Source organism: Lacerta agilis, chromosome 2 (assembly GCF_009819535.1).
Source record: "Lacerta agilis isolate rLacAgi1 chromosome 2, rLacAgi1.pri, whole genome shotgun sequence".
NCBI lineage: Eukaryota > Metazoa > Chordata > Lepidosauria > Squamata > Lacertidae > Lacerta > Lacerta agilis.
This window is the reverse complement of record NC_046313.1, coordinates 70,736,540-70,758,112: the sequence shown is the minus strand read 5'-3', so window position 1 is coordinate 70,758,112 and position 21,573 is coordinate 70,736,540. Positions and strand designations below refer to the sequence as shown.

Genomic DNA, 21,573 nt, shown 5'->3' with positions numbered 1-21,573 from the left:
AGATTAACATGATTGTTTGGAGAAATCTGGTTGACCACTGTTGGAGTCAAATGGATTAGATGATTCAGAATGGACAGCTCTTTAATAGATGAATGGGGTATACAGGTCATACCAAGGATAAAGCTTTGTAGTGTGAGATGATTTTCAGTTGGGTTAGCATTTATAAAATGAGCTTGAGCCACAGTGAATCTCCAAAGATTTAGTCCTGGTTGGGGGAATCTTTTTCAGGCAGATTACATCCATATTCTGCATTATTACAGTTTAAGTTTACAATGCCTGTGGTTCCCTTTCCAAAATCTTTTTCAGGTCTGGAAAGGAGAATCTCTATAAGCGTATCATCACATCTCTGATTAACTAGCCCCCATCCACCTGAGATCTGATGTGGAAAGTTCTGAGTTGAGTTCATGGCTTCCAAGTTTCAACAGACCCCAGTCCCCTTCATTATGCAATTCAAGCACTAAACATGATTTGTAGCATGTAGGCCTACATGAGCCTTTTCATTACTTCCTCTGATTAGTAAGTTGCCCTGAAAATTGGAGGTTCTGGGATACAGAACTATTATTAATAATTTGTTTCCTCTTTATGATGTGAAGGACAGCTTCACAATTCCTTCCTATCCCTCCTCTAGGAGATCAAAAAGCAGGATGGATAAAGTCAAGAAGGAACTGACAGAGTCATTGGGAAGGAGTCCCTATCCCCCTTACTCCAGTAGCCAGGGTTCAGAGAGCCTTCCGGGAACCAGCAAAACCACGTCGGGCAGTAAGAAGTACCCACCGATAAAAGAAAGGGGATTTTACTCAGATGTCCTTACACCAGGAGCTTTAGATCTCTTGGGGGTAAGTGAATAGAACCTCTGTCTATCATTGGTCTGTAGACAGTTGAAATATAAATGACACAAACTGGTATTAGAATGAGAGATAGATAAATGTATTTTAAGAAAATATATTTTGAAGTTCCATTTCTGTTTTCTGCCCCATCTCTGCTCTTTCTTTCCTCTAAAGCTGTTTTCCATGTCATAGGAAGGTAGGAATGTTATTTTTATCTGTTTTTCCTCTTAATACATTTTAGAGCTTTGAGGAGTTGGGTGAATTTCATTTAAATAGCAAGTCCTTTTCTGTAGTATCTCAGGTGTTTTTAGGAAGTGAAATGGCTTTCCCTTAATGGTACCCCTCATGCTTCAGTTTACTGGGTTTTTCAAAAGGTAAAACGAGGGTTGAGACTTGTAGAAAAAGGAGTGGAGATTGGTTTATATCAGGCCTGTCCAACTGGTCGATCACTCACCCCTCCCCAAAAAAGCTTAGCAAGTTTGGTCCCCCACCCCCCAAAAAAGCTCAACAACTCTGGTCAATCCAATGGGTAGATCACTGCTAGTTTATTTATAGTGGGACTAGATCACAGTCTCTTGGAAGTTGGACACCCCTGGTTTATATTATCAAGGATGAGGGAAGTAATTCCACTCAATGATTACTGGAGGTCTCTCCAGATTTATTATGTTTCCTAACCCTTAACTACTAATACATTTTCTCTTCAGCTGTAGAGGCTGGGAATGTGTTTGTCTTTTAATTAAAGTTGAGAATCTCAGGGAATTGCACAAGCCACTAGATGTACCATGAGATGTCATATCTCATTCTTTGCAGCCTGATTGCTATTATGAAAACTAGCTCACCAGATCATAGCTTGCTTTTTCTTTTCTCTCTCTCTGTATATGACCAATTCTTGTTTGCTCATAGAATTCTATACATGTTTCTGTACTGTCTCTTTGTAATCCTTATTATATTAAATTTCAGGATGTGAGTGCAGGTCCTAATGTATACAGGGATTTACTGAAACAGTCAGAGCATGAGGATCACACGCCAAAAGGTAAGCACACAGAAAAGGCTGTTATCATCACTTTCCTCCCTAGGAAATTGGAAGAAAGTTGAGCTCCTGTAACTGGGGGGAAATGTGAACTTTGAAGAGTATGATTGATCATTGACGGTGCCAAAAGGAACAGAACAGTCAAGCGAAGTCAGGGCAGAATAAATATCTGTGGATTTACAGACAAGTGAACTGTAGCAGCCAAGTGGGTGGGAGCCATGCTGAAGGGATCAGAAAATTGAGAAGACCCAATAGCTGGGCTTCTTCAATGAGCTTGAAAATGAAAGGGGGGGTAACGTCTTTTGTTTGGGGGATATGGGAGATAGTACAGGTACATCTACCCTGTGAGGTAATTTAGGCTAAAAGAAAGTGATTGGCCCAAGGTCACCCTGTGAGCTTAGGAATATAGGAAGTTGCTTCATACCGAGTCAGACCAGGAGTCCATCTAATTGAGAATTGCTCATACTGCCTAACAGCAGCTCTCTAAGGCTCCAGGTGTGAGTCTTCCCAGCCGTACCTAGAGATGTCTGGGATTGAATCTGGGGACCTCTGCTTGCTCTCCCGCTGAGATACGTCCTTCATGAATGAGTGAAGATTTGAGCATAGTGTGACACAGGAGGAGCCAACATTTCTCAGTGCATGTTTAGCATTATGCATATATGCATAACAAACATTTTCACTTCTCCAAGATGGGATGGATGATAACTGTTCCCTCTTCACTTGTCCCTGGGTTTCATGACTGCTGATTTCACCATGGAACTGGCAAGAGTTACAAAATAACTTAGGCTAAATACAAAGCACAGATAAATAACATTAAACAGAAGATAAGTAAAATAGATAAACCCATTTCCGTTACTTCAATGGAAGTGGAAAATATGAAAGATCTCATCGCATATGGATTTACACCAGAGGTTGGCAACCTAAGGCCTGCAGGCCAGTTCCGGCCCAGATGGGTTCTGGATTCGGCCCACGGACGGTCCAGAAATCGCCACATGGTTCTGATTCATATCATTTGGAGATTGTGTCTGCGCATGTCCGTGGTGCTGGAAATCGCTTCTGCCGATGCCCAGATGCCGGAAATCGCAGAGCCAGTGTGGTGTAGTGGTTAAGAGTGGTAGACTCGTAATCTGGGGAACTGGGTTCGTGTCTCCGCTCCTCCACATGCAGCTGCTGGGTGACCTTGGGCTAGTCACACTTCTCTGAAGTCTCTCAGCCCCACTCACCTCACAGAGTGTTTGTTGTGGGGGAGGAAGGGAAAGGAGAATGTGAGCCGCTTTGAGACTCCTTCAGGTAGTGAAAAGCGGGATATCAAATCCAAACTCTTCTTCTTCTTCTTCTTCTTCTTCTTCTTCTTCTTCTTCTTCTTCTTCTTCTTCTTCTGCGCATGCCCAGATGCCAGAAATTGCTTCTGCGCAGGCACGATTTCTGGCGTCTGGGCATGCGCAAAAGCGATTTCTGGCGCCGCTGTGCACTGGCCTGGCCCACAGACAATCTCTGCGGGAGTGATCCGGCCCATGCCTGGTAAGCCTTGCCAACCTCTGATTTACACTATTGTTCTTTAATCTGGGTGGAAGAGAGGGAAATTTCCTAGAGCTGGGCCCCCAAGCATTGGAAATCACCACAGATTCTGTCCTTTGCAGGGTGGGATCAGTTATTGCAATGTGCATGCAGCTCTCTCTGGGCAGATTCCACCAATCTGCTGTTTTCAGTGACTTAGGCAGTGCCTTCGCTGCTATAGTGGTCACTTCAGCCAGACTCTCAGATAAGTCTGGGACTGGGACTGTTACAGTAATCACATATTTTAAAAAATGTTTTTGTTTTCTTAATCTTGTTTCTTACCAGTCACAACATTTGAAACTCCTGAGAATATTGGGTCTATTTTGAATGCCCAACAAATTGGACCAACTACAGAAATAATCAAAGAGACGGACTTTCCATTGCAATCATATAAGCCAAAAGTACAAGTTCCCTTTGAGGTGGTTCCAGGGCAGTGCCCTCGGAAGATAGCGATTGAGAGGTAATTAGTGGCAGGAAATGGTTACAAAGGGCTTGCATCCAACACAGGCAAGGACCTTTGCATTTGGATGTGCAGCTCTGGATTTCTATATAAATCAGAGAATTACGTGAGCCTATACTAAAACTATTAAAATGGGTAGGCTTAGGCTCCTCTAGCCCTGCGTAGGTTCAGATTGTAAGATGGCAATCCTTCAGAGAGGTAGATACCCGGTATTTTTCTCTGGTTTCAGTGGGCTTTGGAGTGCCAAATTCTTTATACAATTGGGCTAAATACGTTAGCTTTTCTCACAGAACCTCAGCCTGAGGCTCCATGGACAAAAATCTGCAGGCTTGGAATGGTATTCAGAATAATAGAGGAGCTTTTGAATCAGGTACTCCCATCTCTGACAGCATTGGAATATTGGACTGCCCCAAAGCATATCGTTTTAGCCTGTCTCTTTACTTCACTGTGCTACTCAGTCTAACTTATTAGTCAGTCCTTGAAACAGATTAACAACAATTGAATCGGGTTTCCTGTAAATATGAACTGTTTAATCTTATTATTTAATCAGGTTGAGACGATTATATCTCAGCCTGGATATCACTCAGCTATTAAAAATGGCAGGGATAGATTCTAATGAATTGATGCCAAGACACCAGGACCCTAGCAATATGCCAACTATTGAGCAGAAGAAGGACCCTCTTTTCCCTGTCTATCTTCCATTACAGGTAAGATACGGGATTCAGTGGTGCATGTGATCTACTTCAGGGATTCCCAAGCCTTTTACAAAGTTAACCCAGCAATTGCATTTGATGATGACTTTCCATTAAATAATCTGTGTGTCTCTATGGATATCTAATTACCATTTGGAAATTGCTGCTGTGCATTATGTCTTAAAATTGGATTAAAAATAACCAGGACACTGGGGCGGGGTGGGAGGTGGGGAGTGGTTGTGGCAACATTAACAGTACTTAAAAGAAGCTGAATAGTGTTACAAAAGCCTGGTGCCTGCCCCAATCTCTGCCAAGCAGTAACAAGAGAGCGCATAGGGTTGCCGGCATACATACAGGGCCTGTGTCCCTTTGGAGAATAGAAGACACGGCAGAGACAGCCGTGCTTTAAGAAATAGGGTTTATTTTCCTATTTGCACCTTCAGTCTGCATGGAGGGAGTCCAGTTATTACAGCATGGCCCAAAGCATTGCAGGTAACTTTTAGTCTCCCCCACAAAGATGGATCTCAGCCGTTTCCCCCCTTTCTTCTTCCCAGAAGCCTCTTGCCCTCCCCCAGAGCAGTTACCGTGGCAACCTTCCAGTCTCTGGTCACACCTGGGGCAGGACCCTCAATGGCTCTTTACTGTAATGTTAACAGCTCTGCTCTTTGCTCAGCCAGCCAGGCTGGTTTGCATAAGGCAGCCCAGGAATTCCCTCTCTGGCACAGCTCTGCAGTTAGTTTTTTAATCCACATTCCAATCAAAATCTTAGTACTTATATCAGGCTTCCTCAACTTTGGCCCTCCATATGTTTTTGGTCTACAACTCCCATGATCCATGGCTAGCAGGACCAGTGGTCAGGGATGATGGGAATTGTAGTCTCAAAACATCTGGAGGGCTGAGGTTGAGGAAGCCTGATTTACGGTATATATTCCTAGTGTCTAGGGGGGATCCCCTCTATTTCTATAACAATATGTTTTGAAAATATGAGATTGATGTTTGGGTTTTGCTCCAACAAGATGTACAACAAGAAGCAGAAACTGCCTACAATACAGTGGAACCCCGGGTTACGCACGCGATCCGTTCCGGGTCGCCGTGCGTAACGCGGGCGTGTGTAACTTGAACGCACGTAAAAAAAACCTGAAAAACCGGAAGTCGCACGATTTGAGTGCTTCTGTGCATGCGCAAAGTGCGCAGAAGCGTTCTGTGCATCCAGCGGTTGCGCGCGCTCCGGAAAACACTTCGGGGGGGGGGAGTGCATATCCCAAACGTACAGAACGCGGAGCATACGCAACATGAGGTATGACTATATATTAGGCAGGATTCAAAGAGCAACCAGAGGCATTTATGAACACACAGATACCAGTGCTGCTCACACCATGGCCTTCATGCTCCCTCCCCCAAGTCATTATAGAAGCTTGGCAGACCTTACACTGGTGCAGCAGGACAAGCTGCTGTCAGAATAAAAAGAGTCGTGGTGCATGTGCAGAAGTACTTGGATATGCAAAGAGACGTCTGAGGATTCCAAGTCAGCTATTGACTTTGGTGAAGGATTGATTTCTCACTTCTTACTTGCTTAGATTTTTGATAACGAAGAGTATGATTGCCGGACTCCAGAAGAGTGGCTTTTGATGGGTGTGGAACCTGAATCTGAAGACCGGAAACCTATCCCAGGAAAAGCACTCCTGCCTACAGATGATGAGCTTGGGCATGGTAAAGCATAGATGTGATGCAATTGAGTTATTTCATTTATTACAAAGATTACAAAATAATAGTTGAATACAAGAGAACCATGCTTTTCTCCCACCAAGTATTTTTGTTTTGAAGCATAGCAGATCAAAACATATTATGTTTTCTTGCATTTTGCATGTATTCTAAGGACCCTACCCTGACTGGCTCTATGAATCCCTACCAATGAAACTTAGAAATTAATGTTTTTAATTACTTGGTTTCAGTTAACAGTTAAGCGTATTTTATTTCTGCTGAAATTCATGGGAGTCAGGCTGTTGACACTAGCATAATGTTTCATGTGAGTGGAACTAAACTAGTACTTTAATGTCTGAACTTGTGGTATTTATGCATTTCATAAACTATTTTATAAGCCATAATTTTTAGACTTGGTGTCTGTTTTTAATGCCTCTGTATCTGGGTGTACAATGTGAGATTCTTGTGAGTTAATTTTTCAAAATATGTGGAGTGATTGCAATTCTTCTATAATCTAACACAAATGACTGGTGCTTTTCTCCTAAAAATTAAGTCCTGTACGTTGACTACTTCAGTTAGAACATGTGCCTATCAACATTTCTGCATTATGTGAGTGCCTGGAGGCAGTTGGAGGATGGATGGCGGCTAACAGATTGAGGTTGAATCCTGACAAGACAGAAGTACTCTCTTTTGGGGATAGGGGGTGGGCAGGTAAGGGGGACTCCCTGGTCCTGAATGGGGCAACTGTGTCCCTGAAGGAGCAGGTGTGCAGCCTGGGAGTCATTTTGGACTCACAGCTGTCCATGGAGGCACAGGTTAATTCTGTGTCTAGGGCAGCTGTCTACCAGCTCCATCTGGTGCGCAGGCTGAGGCCCTACCTGCCCGCAGACTATCTCGCCAGAGTGGTGCATGCTCCAGTTATATCTCGCTTGGACTACTGCAATGCGCTCTATGTGGGGCTACCTTTGAAGGTGACCCAGAAACCACAACTAATCCAGAATGCGGCAGCTAGACTGGTGACTGGGAGTGGCCACCAAGACCACATAACACTGGAGCCTTATTTGCCCCTACGGGTTCCCATTGTTGCGCCCGATGAGAAAACATGGAAGCAGAAAACACCTGAGGCTTCTGGCTTCAGAGAGAGAAAGATTTTTTATTCTGCATGCAGAGGTACTGCGGTGTTCAGACATCCAAGCAAGTACAAAAGTTAGTCAGTTTACCAGCAGTTCTTATACAGTTTTCCAACTCATTCCCCCCACCTTCGGAATCTCAACCTAAAAGTGGGTGCACGCAAGTAGGGTCAGGGGTTATTGTATACAGGAATAGAGGGGGACCTTGGTCTGATGTTCATCAGAGTCACGCTGTCTAGAGACCTTGGTCTGCAGCCCATCATTACACGCATTGTCTATACCTTGCTGACACGGGTAACCTCCTACCCTAATACAATGTTTTAGAATCCTTGAGAGGCCTCTCCAACCCCTATATTTTGTCTATGCTTTTAGCTGGATTTTAGCTGGGTAATACGTCATTCTGTGATAAGGGATTCTCGTCCTTCTTTCTAGCAGGCTATCTATCCTGCTTTACCTTCCTGTGTTTTGGTGACTTTAGACCTTCTTTATTATCTGAAATGCTTAGCAGAGCAGGACATTCAGAAAGAACACTAATGGGTCTTCAGGTTTTTAGGTGAAAGTGGAATGGCAAGCCTCTCACTTAACTGCATTTAGTTTTTGGGATGATAAAATCCCTTTTGTAAGAGGGAGCCTTTTTTAGCAGTACTGACCAGCTCACAATAAGAATTATACAAAAGATATAAACTTATACCATAGCAGGCTTCAGCTAAATATTTGCAAATATAAAAACTATAATTTGGTCACCTCATTCTCCAACACCAGTCTTGAAAGACCTACATTGGCTCCCAGTACATTTCCGAGCACAATTCAAAGTGTTGGTGTTGACCTGTAAAGCCCTAAATGGCCAAGGCCCAGTATACCTGAAGGAGCGTCTCCACCCCCATCGTTCTGCCCAGACACTGAGATCCCATTGGTGGTTCCCTCACTGCGAGAAGCCAAGTTACAGGGAACCAGGCAAAGGGCCTTCTCGGTAGTGGCGCCCGCCCTGTGGAACTCCCTCCCATCAGATGTCAAAGAAATTAACAACTATCTGATGATTAAAAGACATCTGAAGGCAGCCTTGTTTAGGGAAGTTTTTAATGACTGATGTTTTAATCATAGCCGTCAACTTTCCCCCCTTTTTAAGGGAAATCCCCTTATTCTGAATAGGATTCCTTGCAAGAAAAGGGAAAAGTTGACAGCTACGGTTTTAATGTATTTTTAACCTTCTGTTGGAAGCCGCCCAGAGTGGCTGGGGAAACACAGCCAGATGGGCGGGGTATAAATAATAAATTATTATTATGCTTTCCTGCTAAGATACTAATTCAATGGTCCTGAATGGTGCCATTGAATATTAAAGGAGATACAAAATATGGAGCCCAGAACACAAAGCAGGATCATGAGACTTGTAAGACTGTGAAGAGGACTGTTTGTAGTTTTGCATATTTTAACCAAGACAATTGTGAAAATGTGATCCTGTCTGTCATTCATATCTCAGAAGATCCAAAAAGTCGCAAACTGATCTATAAGTGGATAGACGTTGGTGTTCTGGATTATGATGAAGAGACAAAATTTTACTTGGTTCATAAGACAAACAGCCTGGGACTAGTCCGGGACGCACAAGGGAGACGCATAGTTAATGGAGGAATGACTGAAGAAGGTGGGCATTGATTCATTTTTTATTGGATTACAGGGAAGAAGTTAAAATCAAGAGCCTCTCTATACCCAATTAGCTGCCTTTGATTCATGAATGTCTTGGATTGTGATGCATCTTTCTGCCTCTTTAATAAGCAACCATGGAATATTTTCTTTTTCCTGACAATCCTTTGAGGATTCATAGAGGTGGATCATAGAATTCTAGAGTTTGAAGGGACCCTGAGGATCATCTAGTCCAACCTGCTGCAATGCAGTAATATGCAGCTGTCCCATATGGGGACTGAACCTGCAACCTTGGCGTTATGTGGACAAATTCAGGATTATTTGTAAAAGGACCTCCATTCTCATCACTCCATCACTTGGAACCTGATCATGTGCATGATTCCTTGGAAATAAGTCTTTGGTAGGGCCTACTTTTGGAGGGTCACAATTAGATGACACAGCAGGGGGCCCGTGATCATATCTCCCACTTTAAAAAAAGCCAGTGGTCACCATTGGGGGTGAAGAATAATGGAGCAATCAGATTGGGACTCTGGTACTGGGAGGAGGAGACATAACACCTTCCCTTATGCTACGTTCATGATCTAAATTTCAGCTCCCAGCCCCACCACAGCTGTTCTTTGTCCTATTAAGTTCCATATGATGATCACATGTTTTCCTCTACATGATTAACTGCAGTTGGTGGGGGAGAGGGCAATTTAGATTAGGAAATGATTCCCTCTCCCCACCCTCCCATCTGCCTTTAACTTTTGAAAATACAGTGGAAGATACAATCACACATATCCCTCCTGTCTCATCTAGCTGGATGCAGTGACATTTCTGATGAGTATTCTTCTGAGTCTCCATTTGGATTCTATTACTCATCATTCTCTTTTCTGCCACGAAACTCTCAGCTTGACACCAGCTTGGTCATAGAGTCATTAGATAATTTTGGCACCTGTTTTCTGCAATCTATTTTTATGGCCCCAGTGTGTCCACATTCTTTTCTGATTTCTCCCCAGGGAGAGCCCCACTAATGCCCTGTCAGTATTGGGTGCCCCGTGTCCGTTTGCTTTTTCTTGCTGAGGACCCCCGGGTTCTTGCCGAGCGAGTGATTTCTGCCAATGACTTGAGGAAGAAAACACAGGCACTGTTGTTGTATAACCTGTACGTTGACTGCATGCCTCTGGACGGAATGCAAAACATTGAAGAAAAGAGTTTGCAGCGGATGAAGCAGATGGCAATGGAAACTTCACGTCTGAGGAAAGGGAGTATGTAAGTATTGCAACAGTCCTTCATACTGAAAACTTGTTTGGGGTTTTAACACCTTGTTTATGACAAGGGAGGCCTAACCACCTGGGTGGCAGGATAACTCCATCATTATCATTCCCTCACACCCTTTTCTTCTCATCACATTTCCTGTTCTTTCTTTCCTACTTCCGCTGTTTCTGCACACCCTGGGAATTGTGCTTTTCAGAGGCAGACATAAAAAACTAAGGAGGAAACCAGCAAACACAAGCAGGGCAGACACCTGCAATCAATTTGATGCAGTTCAGATGCAATTACACCAGGCTGTGCTGTGTTGTGGTAAAGGTAAAGGGACCCCTGACCATTAGGTCCGGTCACGAACAACTCTGGGGTTGCGGTGCTCATCTCGCTTTATTGGCCGAGGGAGCCGGCGTACAGCTTCTGGGTCATGTGGCACCATTCATTAAAACCACCATAGAGGTATGGTGCAGACTTTCAGTGTTTGAAGACTTTAAGGAGCACTGGTCTAACTTGTGGTATTTGAGATATTAAGTTGCAGCGCTTCCAGAAACTAGCTGGTGAAATGTAGAGAACTTTTTAGTGTGGTTATTAGAGCCCCTTCATGTGATTCACTGAGAGCTTCTTCTTGATCATTTGCTGCTCCTCCCTTTCTTAACAACTGCTTGTGCATCTTCAAAGATTAGATAATGGTAAGTTAAGGGGGAGTGTGGGAGATATTTCAACTGGAAATCAGGTGAGCATGGCACAGGGTCTCGAGTAGGCACAAGGTAGATCATAGTATCATAGAGTTGGAAGGGACCCCAAGGACCATCTAGTCCAATCCCCTGTAATGCAGGAATTTCAACATGTAGGCTCCCATCCAATTTGAAACCTTACCGGACCCTGCTTAGCATTGCAAATATGCTAGCAGTTTTATTGCTGGACCACTAGGAGGAGATCACTGCAAGGATGTCTGATTTCATGATAGCAATGTCAATCTATTTCCCTCTGCCTATGTTAGGATGTTGAAATGAAAAAAAGCTAACCAGGAATGGACTTTTGTGAGAAAGGCCTAGGAACTAAGTTCATTTCTGGTATGGAAAACAAATTCCTAGGCTCAGGATGTGCTGAGAGGTGCCCATTTATTTAATACTGTCTGAATTTCTTTTGCATGTGACTTTGGTTGGTAGAGGTTCTAGTAAAAAACAAAGTAATTCTGACAAGGTTGCCGTCAAGTCTGTAGCATTGCTACAGACTCCATGGCTTGGAAGATTTGAGACGCTTTGAGCTAGATGAATCATCAGCCAGTGGTATCATTGATATATCAGTTCATCTCACTGAACTGTGAAAGCTTTTTCCTCATTCAGATACAGATGTGTGAAACGCAATAAAATTAGTTTTTGAAGAAGGCTAAAGACTATCTGTGAATAGCTTCAAGACCAGAAAATATATCCTGGTTCCAGAAGTGAGAGACAATAATATGAAAATATGAAATTGAGAGACAATAATATGAAATTGTGATAATAATATGAAATTAATAATATGAAATATGAAGACAATAATATGAAATTGTGATAATACTAATAATAATAGCTACAAACTAATATCTCCATTGGGCTTATTATAATTTACCATTGGGATAAATCATGTAAAGACTTAAAGCTGAAGAGATAACTCTTGGGGTTATAAGGCTATTGAAACTTGCTATTCAGCTTTGCCCCAGCAATACAGCCTTGAGGCACTGCGTTAGACTGTTCTTCCTTATCATCCAACTACCTTATCCACGGGACTCATGGACCTTGTATCCACCAGTCTTCCCTTCTGGAACAGGGCTTTTGCTTGCTTCTGCTAATGTTGCTTCTCATTATTTTTTGTTTTGCCTTCTCCATGCAAATGGAACAGTTATCACCAGACTGCCAATTACAATGGGTCAGGAGGGGAGCGAGAAAGAAGAGTGGAAATATTGCTTTAAATGTCTCCCTTTAGTCAGATGTAATACAGTCCTAGGTGTCACACAACTTGCCCCACTGCCCCTTGATCCTTCAGAATCACCTGCTGTCCCATTCCAGGTCTGCTATGAAGCTCCCTTAATGTGCCACAAGCACTTTTAATGAACAAACAAAGCACATGCAAACACAGTAGGCATGAAGATGGGACTATAGAGATATTTGAGTGATGCAGACGCAACATTGTGAGAGGTCGTTGTTCATTCTGTTAATTAGTTTTTTAATTATGCTTAGCATCTTAGAGCGGCTGCAGCTCCTGGGGAAAGAAGTGTCCCTAGACTTTGAGCGAACCATGAACAAGATTAACTTTGACAGAATTGTCACTTCCAAGCCTCAGACGTTCTATTATGTCACTCTGCCTGAGAAAGAGGAAGAGAAGGTGCCACAGAAAGGTAGGCGACACAGTAGAAAAAGACAGCAGCAGAGTGTAAAATCTTCCCGGGGGGAAATTACTCTGTTTCTTGCAATTAACTTTAGACTATGATTGATATGTTGCAAAGGGAGATGTACCAATCCCATATTATACTATTATATTTTATAGTCTTAATTATTTTACTTATAAGCTACTTAAATAGGTTTTGTTATTGGGCAATATATAGATATTGAAAATAAATCAGTGCCAGCGTGTTCCCTTCTGACAAAGTCTGACAATACAAACTATTTATATATATTTGCATCCCAAGCTTTCTGGGTAAAAGAAGTTGAATGATACTGATGAGAGCAAGTGGCAGCCATTAAGATACAAACAAGCTGCTGCCATGGATCCTTTGAAGGACAGAGCTAGACTAGCCAAGGGTTGAGGCAATGCCATGCAAGATGGCTGCCACTCCTTTGCCTCAAACCCTTCTGGAGCAAGGAACAGTGATCAATAAGCAAGAGTATGTGTATTCTGCAATTCTGTGAAAATATATAGGATTCTGAGAATCTCATTGCTTTGAGAAAGTGAGTTTCTGGCTGTTAGGACTACAAAGTTATATTTGAAAGCTTGTGAGCAAGAGTGGGGGGGGGGGGGAGAGAATTAAGATTTCCATAGGTCAGGAGGATTGGCTTCAGTGCTTGACCATAACTCCTTGTCCATTTCCAAGTAAAATGAGCGGCAATGTACAAATTTGTTTAATTTTCATAATCTATACAGATCTAGGTTTTTTTCTGGACACAGAGATGTGGTCATCTTGCTTGCACCTGGAAATTACAGTAGGGATGGCCTGTGATTCTGGCACCGCCCTTGGGCCTTGTGTGCCTGGAGGCTTCATGCTCAAGGAACGACTCAGGAATCTTTTTTTTTTTAATCACTGCTTGAAGAGAAGCGGTGAGGCTGGAAAGGTACAGGGGGGAGGTGTGGTGGTGGAGGAACAACGATGGGGTGGCCTTTGCTTTAAAGGAAGGGTCTGCTGGATGGCCACTGTGCCAGCCTGGAGCTGGTGCAAAAATGGGGCAGCAACAGTGGGACTGGCTCAGGATCCAACTAATCCTGGGCTGGAACAGTCCCTTACTACTTTAAGAATACACATTTTGGAACCTTTGGAAGGAGAAACTTTGCTCAGTTCACACACATGCACACATACACACTCTGATGCAAGGGTGGGGTGAGGGGTAGATTTCTCTGTAAGTAATTAAAAAGGCATTTTTCAGCATTTATGGTTATTACATATGCTTAACAAGAACATCTACATGACTACTGTTCCTACAGAAATAACATCTCTTCTTGTGTCCCCAGGTCGCATTGATGTTCCTGAGTACCCATTTAATGAGCAAAAAGAAGCTTTTAGCTTTATCTCCCTCCTGACACGCCCAGAAGTCATCATGGCTTTGTGCCAGGTCCGGGATGAGTGCAATAAAACTGCAGCTATGTCACTGTTCCATTCAACCCTGACTAAGTACGGCCGACTAGAGGAGTTTGAGCAGATCCAGAAACAGACCTTTTCACAGGTATAGCAGCAGGGAAATACTCTTTGCAGAGATGTGGCTATGCAAAGTGTAAGTGGCTATAATAATAATTTATTACGGTCAAAGACCAGCTCGCATGAAGTGGCTATAATGTGTGTGTGTGTGTGTGTGTGAGAGAGAGAGAGAGAGGGAAAGAGAGAGAGAGAGAGAGAGAGAGCTATTGTAATGTAATTATTAGATTGTCAGACTAGGCCTGAGGAAACCTGGGTTCATAGTTCCTCTCAGCCAAGAATCTTGCTGGATGCTGTTGGGACTAGTCATTCTCTCTCAGCCTAATCTAACTCACAGGGTGGCTGTAAGGGCAAAATTGCCAGAGAAAAAACACTTACATGAGCTCCATGGAGGATGCTGGGATAAAAGTGTAATCACATATATTAATAGTGATAATAATTCTATTAGTGTTAGGCCTTATGTGGCCAAAATGGCACCATCCACACACAAGAGAGCATATCAGCAATTTGTCAAGGTGAAAAAATACTTTAGGAGAGAAACCATAAGTAAGGAAACACCCTTTAAGAGTCCACTGATGGCCGAGGATACTCAGTGGCCATGGAGTATGTCAGCCTGTTGAAGGGTGGGGAGGATAGAGCAGAAAACCAGGGCGGTTTGGTAGGAAAATGAGGTATTCTTGAATAGACCATGTACTGCTGAACAACAGTAACATTTTGTTGCAGTTTCCTCCTGTAAATAAACAATTGTGGGGCAAGCAGCCACCACTCTTCAGTTAGAGCTCATGGTTGAGTATAGCGCTTAACAGCAGACTTGTTAAATGCAGTCTGTTTTGGAGTGAGAAGGATTAGAAACTCCTTGAGAATAAGCCAGGCATTTTAAAAGGCAACACAGTTTCCCAGACACTGTTTTCTGTTCTTTTTCTTGGTTTCCATAGGTGTTACTGTCCCCAAAGTAGTAACTCTGGCCAGGATCCAACCCAGTTGCATGCACAATACAGCTTCCAAGAACCCCAACTTCCTTTAATCTGTAATTCACCTCAAAAAGCAATTTGGAAGTTAGGCAGGAAGAAATGTGCATGGTTATTTCCCCTGGGAATAAGAAAGGAAGGACTTAGGAGGAAGGATGCCAGGGAAGTAGCTTTTGACTAAGCATTCAGAGAACAAGCAGACAGTAGAGCTGACTTCTTTAGGTGGTAGGTGGGGTCTCCTTCACTGGAGGTATTTAAGAAGAGCCTAGATATCTTGACATCCATCTGTCATCCTGTACGCTGTGTGTGTGTTTGTCCAGATAACCTTCAAAGTCCTTTCTCACACAGTGACTCTGTCTTTATATGATATTTAAAGCTGCTCTGCATGAAGAAATGGACAAGATTCTATTTTTCTTTGTCTCACCATAAAATACAGTGTGTTCTATTTTTCTCCATTCCACCTTGAAATACATCATCAGCTTTGCATGGGGTTTCTAAAAAAAAAAAAAAAAAGGACAATAAATGGAAGAATTGCACTGGTCATGTTTGGGTAAAACCAACATCTTCCGCTGGTGCGTTTTTAAGCTTAAATGTTATATTCCCATTAAAAAAATAACTTGTTAATCTGAAATCAATTTATGAGGCGTGATGTGTTTCATAGTAGATTGCTATCGGAATGGTTGTTACCATTCTTATAATGTTACTGAAGTTGGCCAGAGATAACTGACATGGTGCCCTCCAAATGTTGTTGAACTACAACTCTTATAATCCTAGCCATTTGGCCACACTGGCTGGCACTGGTGGGAGCTGTAGTCCAGCAACATCTGAAAGGCACCACACTGGCTACCCCTGAAATCTTCTTGCTTACCAAATGGTATTCTATGTAATTAGTGGAAAGTACCCCTCGTTGTTTGAGAGTTCCAAGAAAACAAAAAAAAATCAGTGCTGTTTTAAAATTGGTGGTTAAAATCAGTGCAATTTTGAAAGTTGCAGTCCACCATCTTGCTTAAAAATGACATCTAGTTGTATCCCAACCCAGACAAAAGCCTGTTCCATGATTTTCAGAACAAATCGTGCAAAATTTGGTTGCAGTATCTTAAGAGGTGTCCAAATGCATAGAGAATGAAGAAGAAAAGTTTGGATTTGATATCCCACTTTATCACTACCCTAAGGAGTCTCAAAGCGGCTCACATTCTCCTTTCCGTTCCTCCCCCACAACAAACACTCTGTGAGGTGAGTGAGGCTGAGAGACTTCAAAGAAGTGTGACTAGCCCAAGGTCACCCAGCAGCTGCATGTGGAGGAGCAGGATGAAATCTGGTTCACCAGATTATGAGTCCACTGCTCTTAACCACTACACACCACACTGGCAAACAGCTTTCCAAAAAATGTAGCAGATGTGTCATTTGGCAATGTAGTTGACATTCTTTGTTTTATTTTTATCTAGGTTTCAATGTTCCTTAAGGATACTTGGATCAATACTCTAAAGATAGCCGTGAGAAGCAGTTTGAGGGACATAGGCAAAGGCTGGTACAACTTGTATGAGACTAAATGGGAAGTATACCGGATGTCCAAGCTTCGTCAGCTGATGGAGCTCATCAAGTTTATGTTGCAGGACTCTGTACGTTATCTGATTCAGGATTCACTGGTAAACTTCACTCAGCTCTTTTTGGATTCCTGCCACAGTGTCCTGAATTGCCCTGAAGATATGGTGTGGGGAGATGACCTTGTTAACAGCCCATACAAGTAAGGAGAGAAATGGAGAGGTGTTTTATTTTTGTGGAAAAGGAAAAGAGCATTGATCAGTGTGCTCTCATAACGGGAGGGGTTTTTCCCCCCCCTTTGATTTTCTCTTGATGAATTGGTATCACTGTGCAAAATCACACTGCAGTCATGGCTCCTCCTTTGGCATGCTTCAGCATCCCCTGGGACATTGCTGGGCACCAATATTTCTCATGTTAAGGGGTTATTGCTGGCTTCTGAAAGGCATCACAAAGAGTCTGTAGGTTACAAAGTGAAGTCACCATAGCTTTAGTATTCATTGGCTTTATTAGAAGATCCTACTGTGTCTGTTTAACATGGTCTTGGGGCCAGGGTTATAGAATCATAGATTGTAGAGTTGGAAGGGACACTAAGGGTCATCTAGTCCAACCCCCTGCAATGTAGGAATCACAACTAGAGCATCCCTGCGAAGACATGCTCCGCCACTGGCAGCATGCTGCCGACAAACCTTTTGGACCTTACCGTTTCACCTCTGCTGCATGCTCATGCTTCCTGGATGTAGGCCCCAGAAATACAAAGACCACTTTATTAAGGGGGTATTTTTATAAGTGTTAACCTATTTTTGCAAAACATGTGGTGTCTGTACACATGCTATTTTGGGTGCATGGCACAGTAAATATTAACAGAGACCTTATGAACATTCAGCAAGTTTAATTCATGTCAGTCATTGTTCTTGACGGATTGGAGAAGTGGGTTGAAACAGTAGACCTCGGCTGAAGTATGTTATCCTGTCTGGAGTATGTATTTTGAGACAGATGAAAACAAATTGAATAAAACTCCAGTGTGAACCTAAAAAATAATTAAGGTTAGAAAGCATGGTATTGAAGAAAGCAGAACTCACTGAACTAAGGAATGGAAAAATGTGAAAACACAACAGTCTTCAAATATTAAACAAGTACCATAAAGAAGATCAGGAAGAAGAAGAATGCTTTTCTGTCACTGAGAGAAGGGCCAGAGACAATTTAGTTACATTGCAGCTGTGTACATTTTGGTTTACCAGAATATGAAATACGTTTCTGTGTCTGTTTGGAATGAGAAAAGTTGAACAGTGTGAAGCACAGCCCCACCCCCACCCCGCAAATGTTCTACCTCATTTCTGATATGTCTTTAAAGCAGACTGGGTTAATATATATGTATTAATATATATGATATATATGTGAATCCCAACTTATTGCAGAGGGATAGTGAATAAGAGTTTGGACACCCCTCTGTACTTTTTCTGTCAATCCAGGAAGGGATATTTGCAAGCATGATGAGGATACTGACATGCCTTTTGATCACAGCAATTTCCTTTGTTCCACTAAATTTGATGCTTATGCCTGTTTCTACAGATGTGGTTGCGTATCACCATTTAGGGCATCTGGTCCCAGGGGAAATGCACAAGCAGAGCTAGGCTATGTTTCTGAGAATTAATTGATCTATTTTTTTTTAATAAGCAAAGGCATTATTTCTGGAAGCTATTCATTCATAACAATCTCAGAGATCTCCATATTCTTCCTTTTGTAGGCCACGGAAAAATCCTCTGTTTATAATTGATCTGGCTCTGGATGCTTTGGGTGTTCGTTTCAGCACACCCCTGGAGAATTTTGAGACAACAGTTGTTTCTCTGTTTGATAAAGGGATCTGGGCTACCCACACCATACCACAACTGGAGAAAGTGAGTTACCTTGAAGAATTTGAAATGCCTTCTCACCCTAATAATAGGATCCATCTTGTAAAGTTATACACTTACTGAAAATAGATGCTTCTACTAGAGATGCACCACTACAAAGCTGACTTTCCAGTGCAGTCCTATATGTGTACCCAAGAAGCAGCAAGTTCCATAGAGTTTATTAGACTTATTGCTAGGGAAGTGTGCATAAGATTGTAGCCTTACTGGTCATAAATATTGCTCCACCAAAAGACTAGACTGTGGGTTTTCAACAGTTGTATCTGGGTATTATGGCTGCATTGCAGGAACATTATAATAATATTTTGGAGAGAAACACAACACAAATGCTTTGGAGTTTGGTATTGGAGATTGACAAGCCTTTCTCAGAACCAGTACCATGGTTTGGTATTGTGTCTGTAATTTGCAAAAATAAAAAAATGAAAGCCTGTGGAAAGAAAGTCTAGCCCTGCTGAAAATTACTTATCTTTTCTCCATGTGGGAGAAGCTAATGTGATTCTCCACTTAATGTTTAGTGAGATGCAAGAAATAGAAGATTTGCTTTGATTTCACATCCTGATCTCTTCTGGATTAGGGAAATGTCAGAAGAAGTTTGAATTGTGCTGCAGATTTCATGTAGCAACTCATGTGCAGGCACATAAAATCTCAAAGATTTTAACAGGGCGGTGTGTAAGGGATGATACTGCAGGAGGAGGATTTTGCTAACAGGAGAATGATTCAGGCAACACTTTTAGCATTGAGGAAAACATGCCAGATTCAAATAAGAAGTGCCAGCAATAATGTTGCAATTTTAAATCCTGAAGCTGTTAATACTGACACTGAAGTAGTGGCAGGGTTCGAGATGTGTGATTATGTGTTTAGTGTATTTATCTTATCACTTCAATTTAAAAAGAGGCTTGCTTCTTTTTATAACAAAATCGAGATAATTCAAGAGCTGTCATTAAAGTGAGCTTCACAATAACCTAGAGATTGTTTGTCTGCAGTTTTTGAAATGTGCTGTTGTTGGCTTTGGCTAAGGTGGGAGGTCCTTTTCCCATCAAGAGATGTCTTACATACTGGGTCTCCTGCCTCCTTGAAATGTTCTCTGCAGCTCTTGTTTAGGGCACACAGCATGATCTCCATAAAAATCTGAAGCACACTAAGTTGCACATGGTTGTTTCATTTGAAAGCCAACAATCCATGTTAAAGACTAGATTATCGCAAAATACCTAACCTCTTGAATGCTGGGGTAGGCAGTTTTCAGCCAAGAGCAGCTCATAGAGATAAGCTGCAGCACAAGTGAGGCAACATTTGGAGCAAACCACAAGTAGTATGACCAGAAATTCAAGTGAGGCTCCATACACTAAAGATGGGTCTCTAAATTGAGACCCCTGCAAGCTTTTGTTTATACAAAGTCCGGTAAACATATATGGTTACCTGTATTATGATTAAGGCTATGGTTCCTTGGGTTGGCATGGGTTTTTACTGAGGTATCCAATACAAAAAGCAGGAGGAGCATTAACTGTCTAGCAGTAGATGGATTTTAGTTTTGTACAACAGACTTGAAGGAGAAAATAGAAACAGTTTGTGCTAAATGGCTGTTCTTTTGTCCCTTGTTCAGCACGTGCTTGAAAACATGTTCATCTGTGGCACACCATTGCTGGAGTCAGTGGGTCTGTATGAGCCACCTGTGATTGAACTGCGCAAAACCATCATCATATGTATCCGCAAAGCCCTGATCCCCCTACAAGCTTATGCCAAGAATTATGAAAAGTACTTGGAACTGAATAACCGTGATATCAACAGCCTCCTAAAGTATGTAGCTTTTAAAGGGAAGAGCAGGGACTTGCATAAGAGGTTTTTCTACAGTTGCCTGGGTAGATTAATGCACTGCCTTCTGCATTGATTTCACTTTCAGTGGCAAATGTTTTCTGAAGAAGACAAAGTTCCCCCAAATACATGGGCTTGGACCCTAAGTTTCTTATCTGTGCATATGGGAGAACTCTCCCTTTGGTCAACTTTCCCTTTATCTGCAGGCCCCCATGCCATGTTCCACACCATTGCCAAGAGTCTCCCAGACCCCATAAGTGATTTTCAGGAAGGGAAGTAGGAAAACCCCATTTGGGAGGATGCTGTTCTGTTCATGGAAGAAAACTTAGGACTGTGCCCGTGGTACTGTGAGGTACATTGCGAAACAGATTACATTGTTGTTTTAGCATCAGTGTGGTCATTGGCTACCTGTTTTCTTTTCTTAGGGATTTTACACACCCAAGGTTACAAATCTAGGTGCCTCCAAGCATACACGTAAGAGGGAGCAACAAGCAACATCTGCTCCTGTTTCTTGTATTCACACCTTACGTTTTAACTGTGCACTTCAAAATCTTAAGCCAGTGTTTCTCAAACTTGGGTCCTCAGCTGTTGTTGGACTACAACTCCCATCATCCCTGACCACTGGTCTTGCTAGCTAGGGATGGTGGGAGTTGTAGTCCAATAACAGCTGAGAACCCAAGTTTGAGAAACACTGGCTTAAGTGTACACCTAAAAGAACATAGTGTGTAAATCTGGCCTTAAGAACCCTTGCCATTCTACCCTAAAGGTATTTATATCTTTCTTCATTCCAAAGTGCTAGAAGCAAAGACCTCTCCATCACCACCACCACCTTGTGTTTAGTCAGAGCAATCATAAGGCCGTAAGAGGAGCCTGCTGGATCAAGCCAATGGCCCACCTCGTCCAGCATCCTGTTCTCACAGTGGCCACACAGAAGCCTGTGGGAAACCCACAAGCAGGACCTGAGCACAAGAGCACTCTGCTCTCCTACAGTTTCCAGCAACTAGTAATTAGAAGCAATACTTCCTCCAACTGTGGATCTTGCAGCACAACAGAATCAGCTTCCTTTCTCTAATCTCCCAGGGCTTTTGCAAGTGCAGAATTGTTGAATGGCCTTGAAGCCTTTCACTGGTTACATTTGCCGTTTATAAATTATATGTTCCTGCTGTAAGCGGGAAATCATATTC

At 42.5% G+C, this 21,573-nt stretch overlaps 1 protein-coding gene across 2 annotated transcripts in view; it reads left to right on the top strand.

The window, feature by feature from the left end:
- The first annotated feature begins 607 nt into the window (after window positions 1-607).
- DNAH1 (dynein axonemal heavy chain 1) overlaps window positions 608-21,573 on the top strand; it is a 98,966-nt gene continuing 78,000 nt past the window's right edge. Inside the window, exons 1-12 of one of the 2 annotated variants that reach the window (XM_033140663.1) lie at window positions 608-836; window positions 1,788-1,860; window positions 3,700-3,874; window positions 4,425-4,581; window positions 6,144-6,276; window positions 8,875-9,036; window positions 10,034-10,286; window positions 12,500-12,657; window positions 13,983-14,194; window positions 16,577-16,875; window positions 18,418-18,568; window positions 20,181-20,374. In XM_033140663.1, coding sequence (XP_032996554.1) covers window positions 645-836; window positions 1,788-1,860; window positions 3,700-3,874; window positions 4,425-4,581; window positions 6,144-6,276; window positions 8,875-9,036; window positions 10,034-10,286; window positions 12,500-12,657; window positions 13,983-14,194; window positions 16,577-16,875; window positions 18,418-18,568; window positions 20,181-20,374 — 2,159 coding nt within the window. In that variant the 5' untranslated portion in view covers window positions 608-644. Of the gene's footprint in view, window positions 837-1,787; window positions 1,861-3,699; window positions 3,875-4,424; window positions 4,582-6,143; window positions 6,277-8,874; window positions 9,037-10,033; window positions 10,287-12,499; window positions 12,658-13,982; window positions 14,195-16,576; window positions 16,876-18,417; window positions 18,569-20,180; window positions 20,375-21,573 lie in introns of those variants that run through there. The other variant, XM_033140662.1, reaches the window with a different exon arrangement.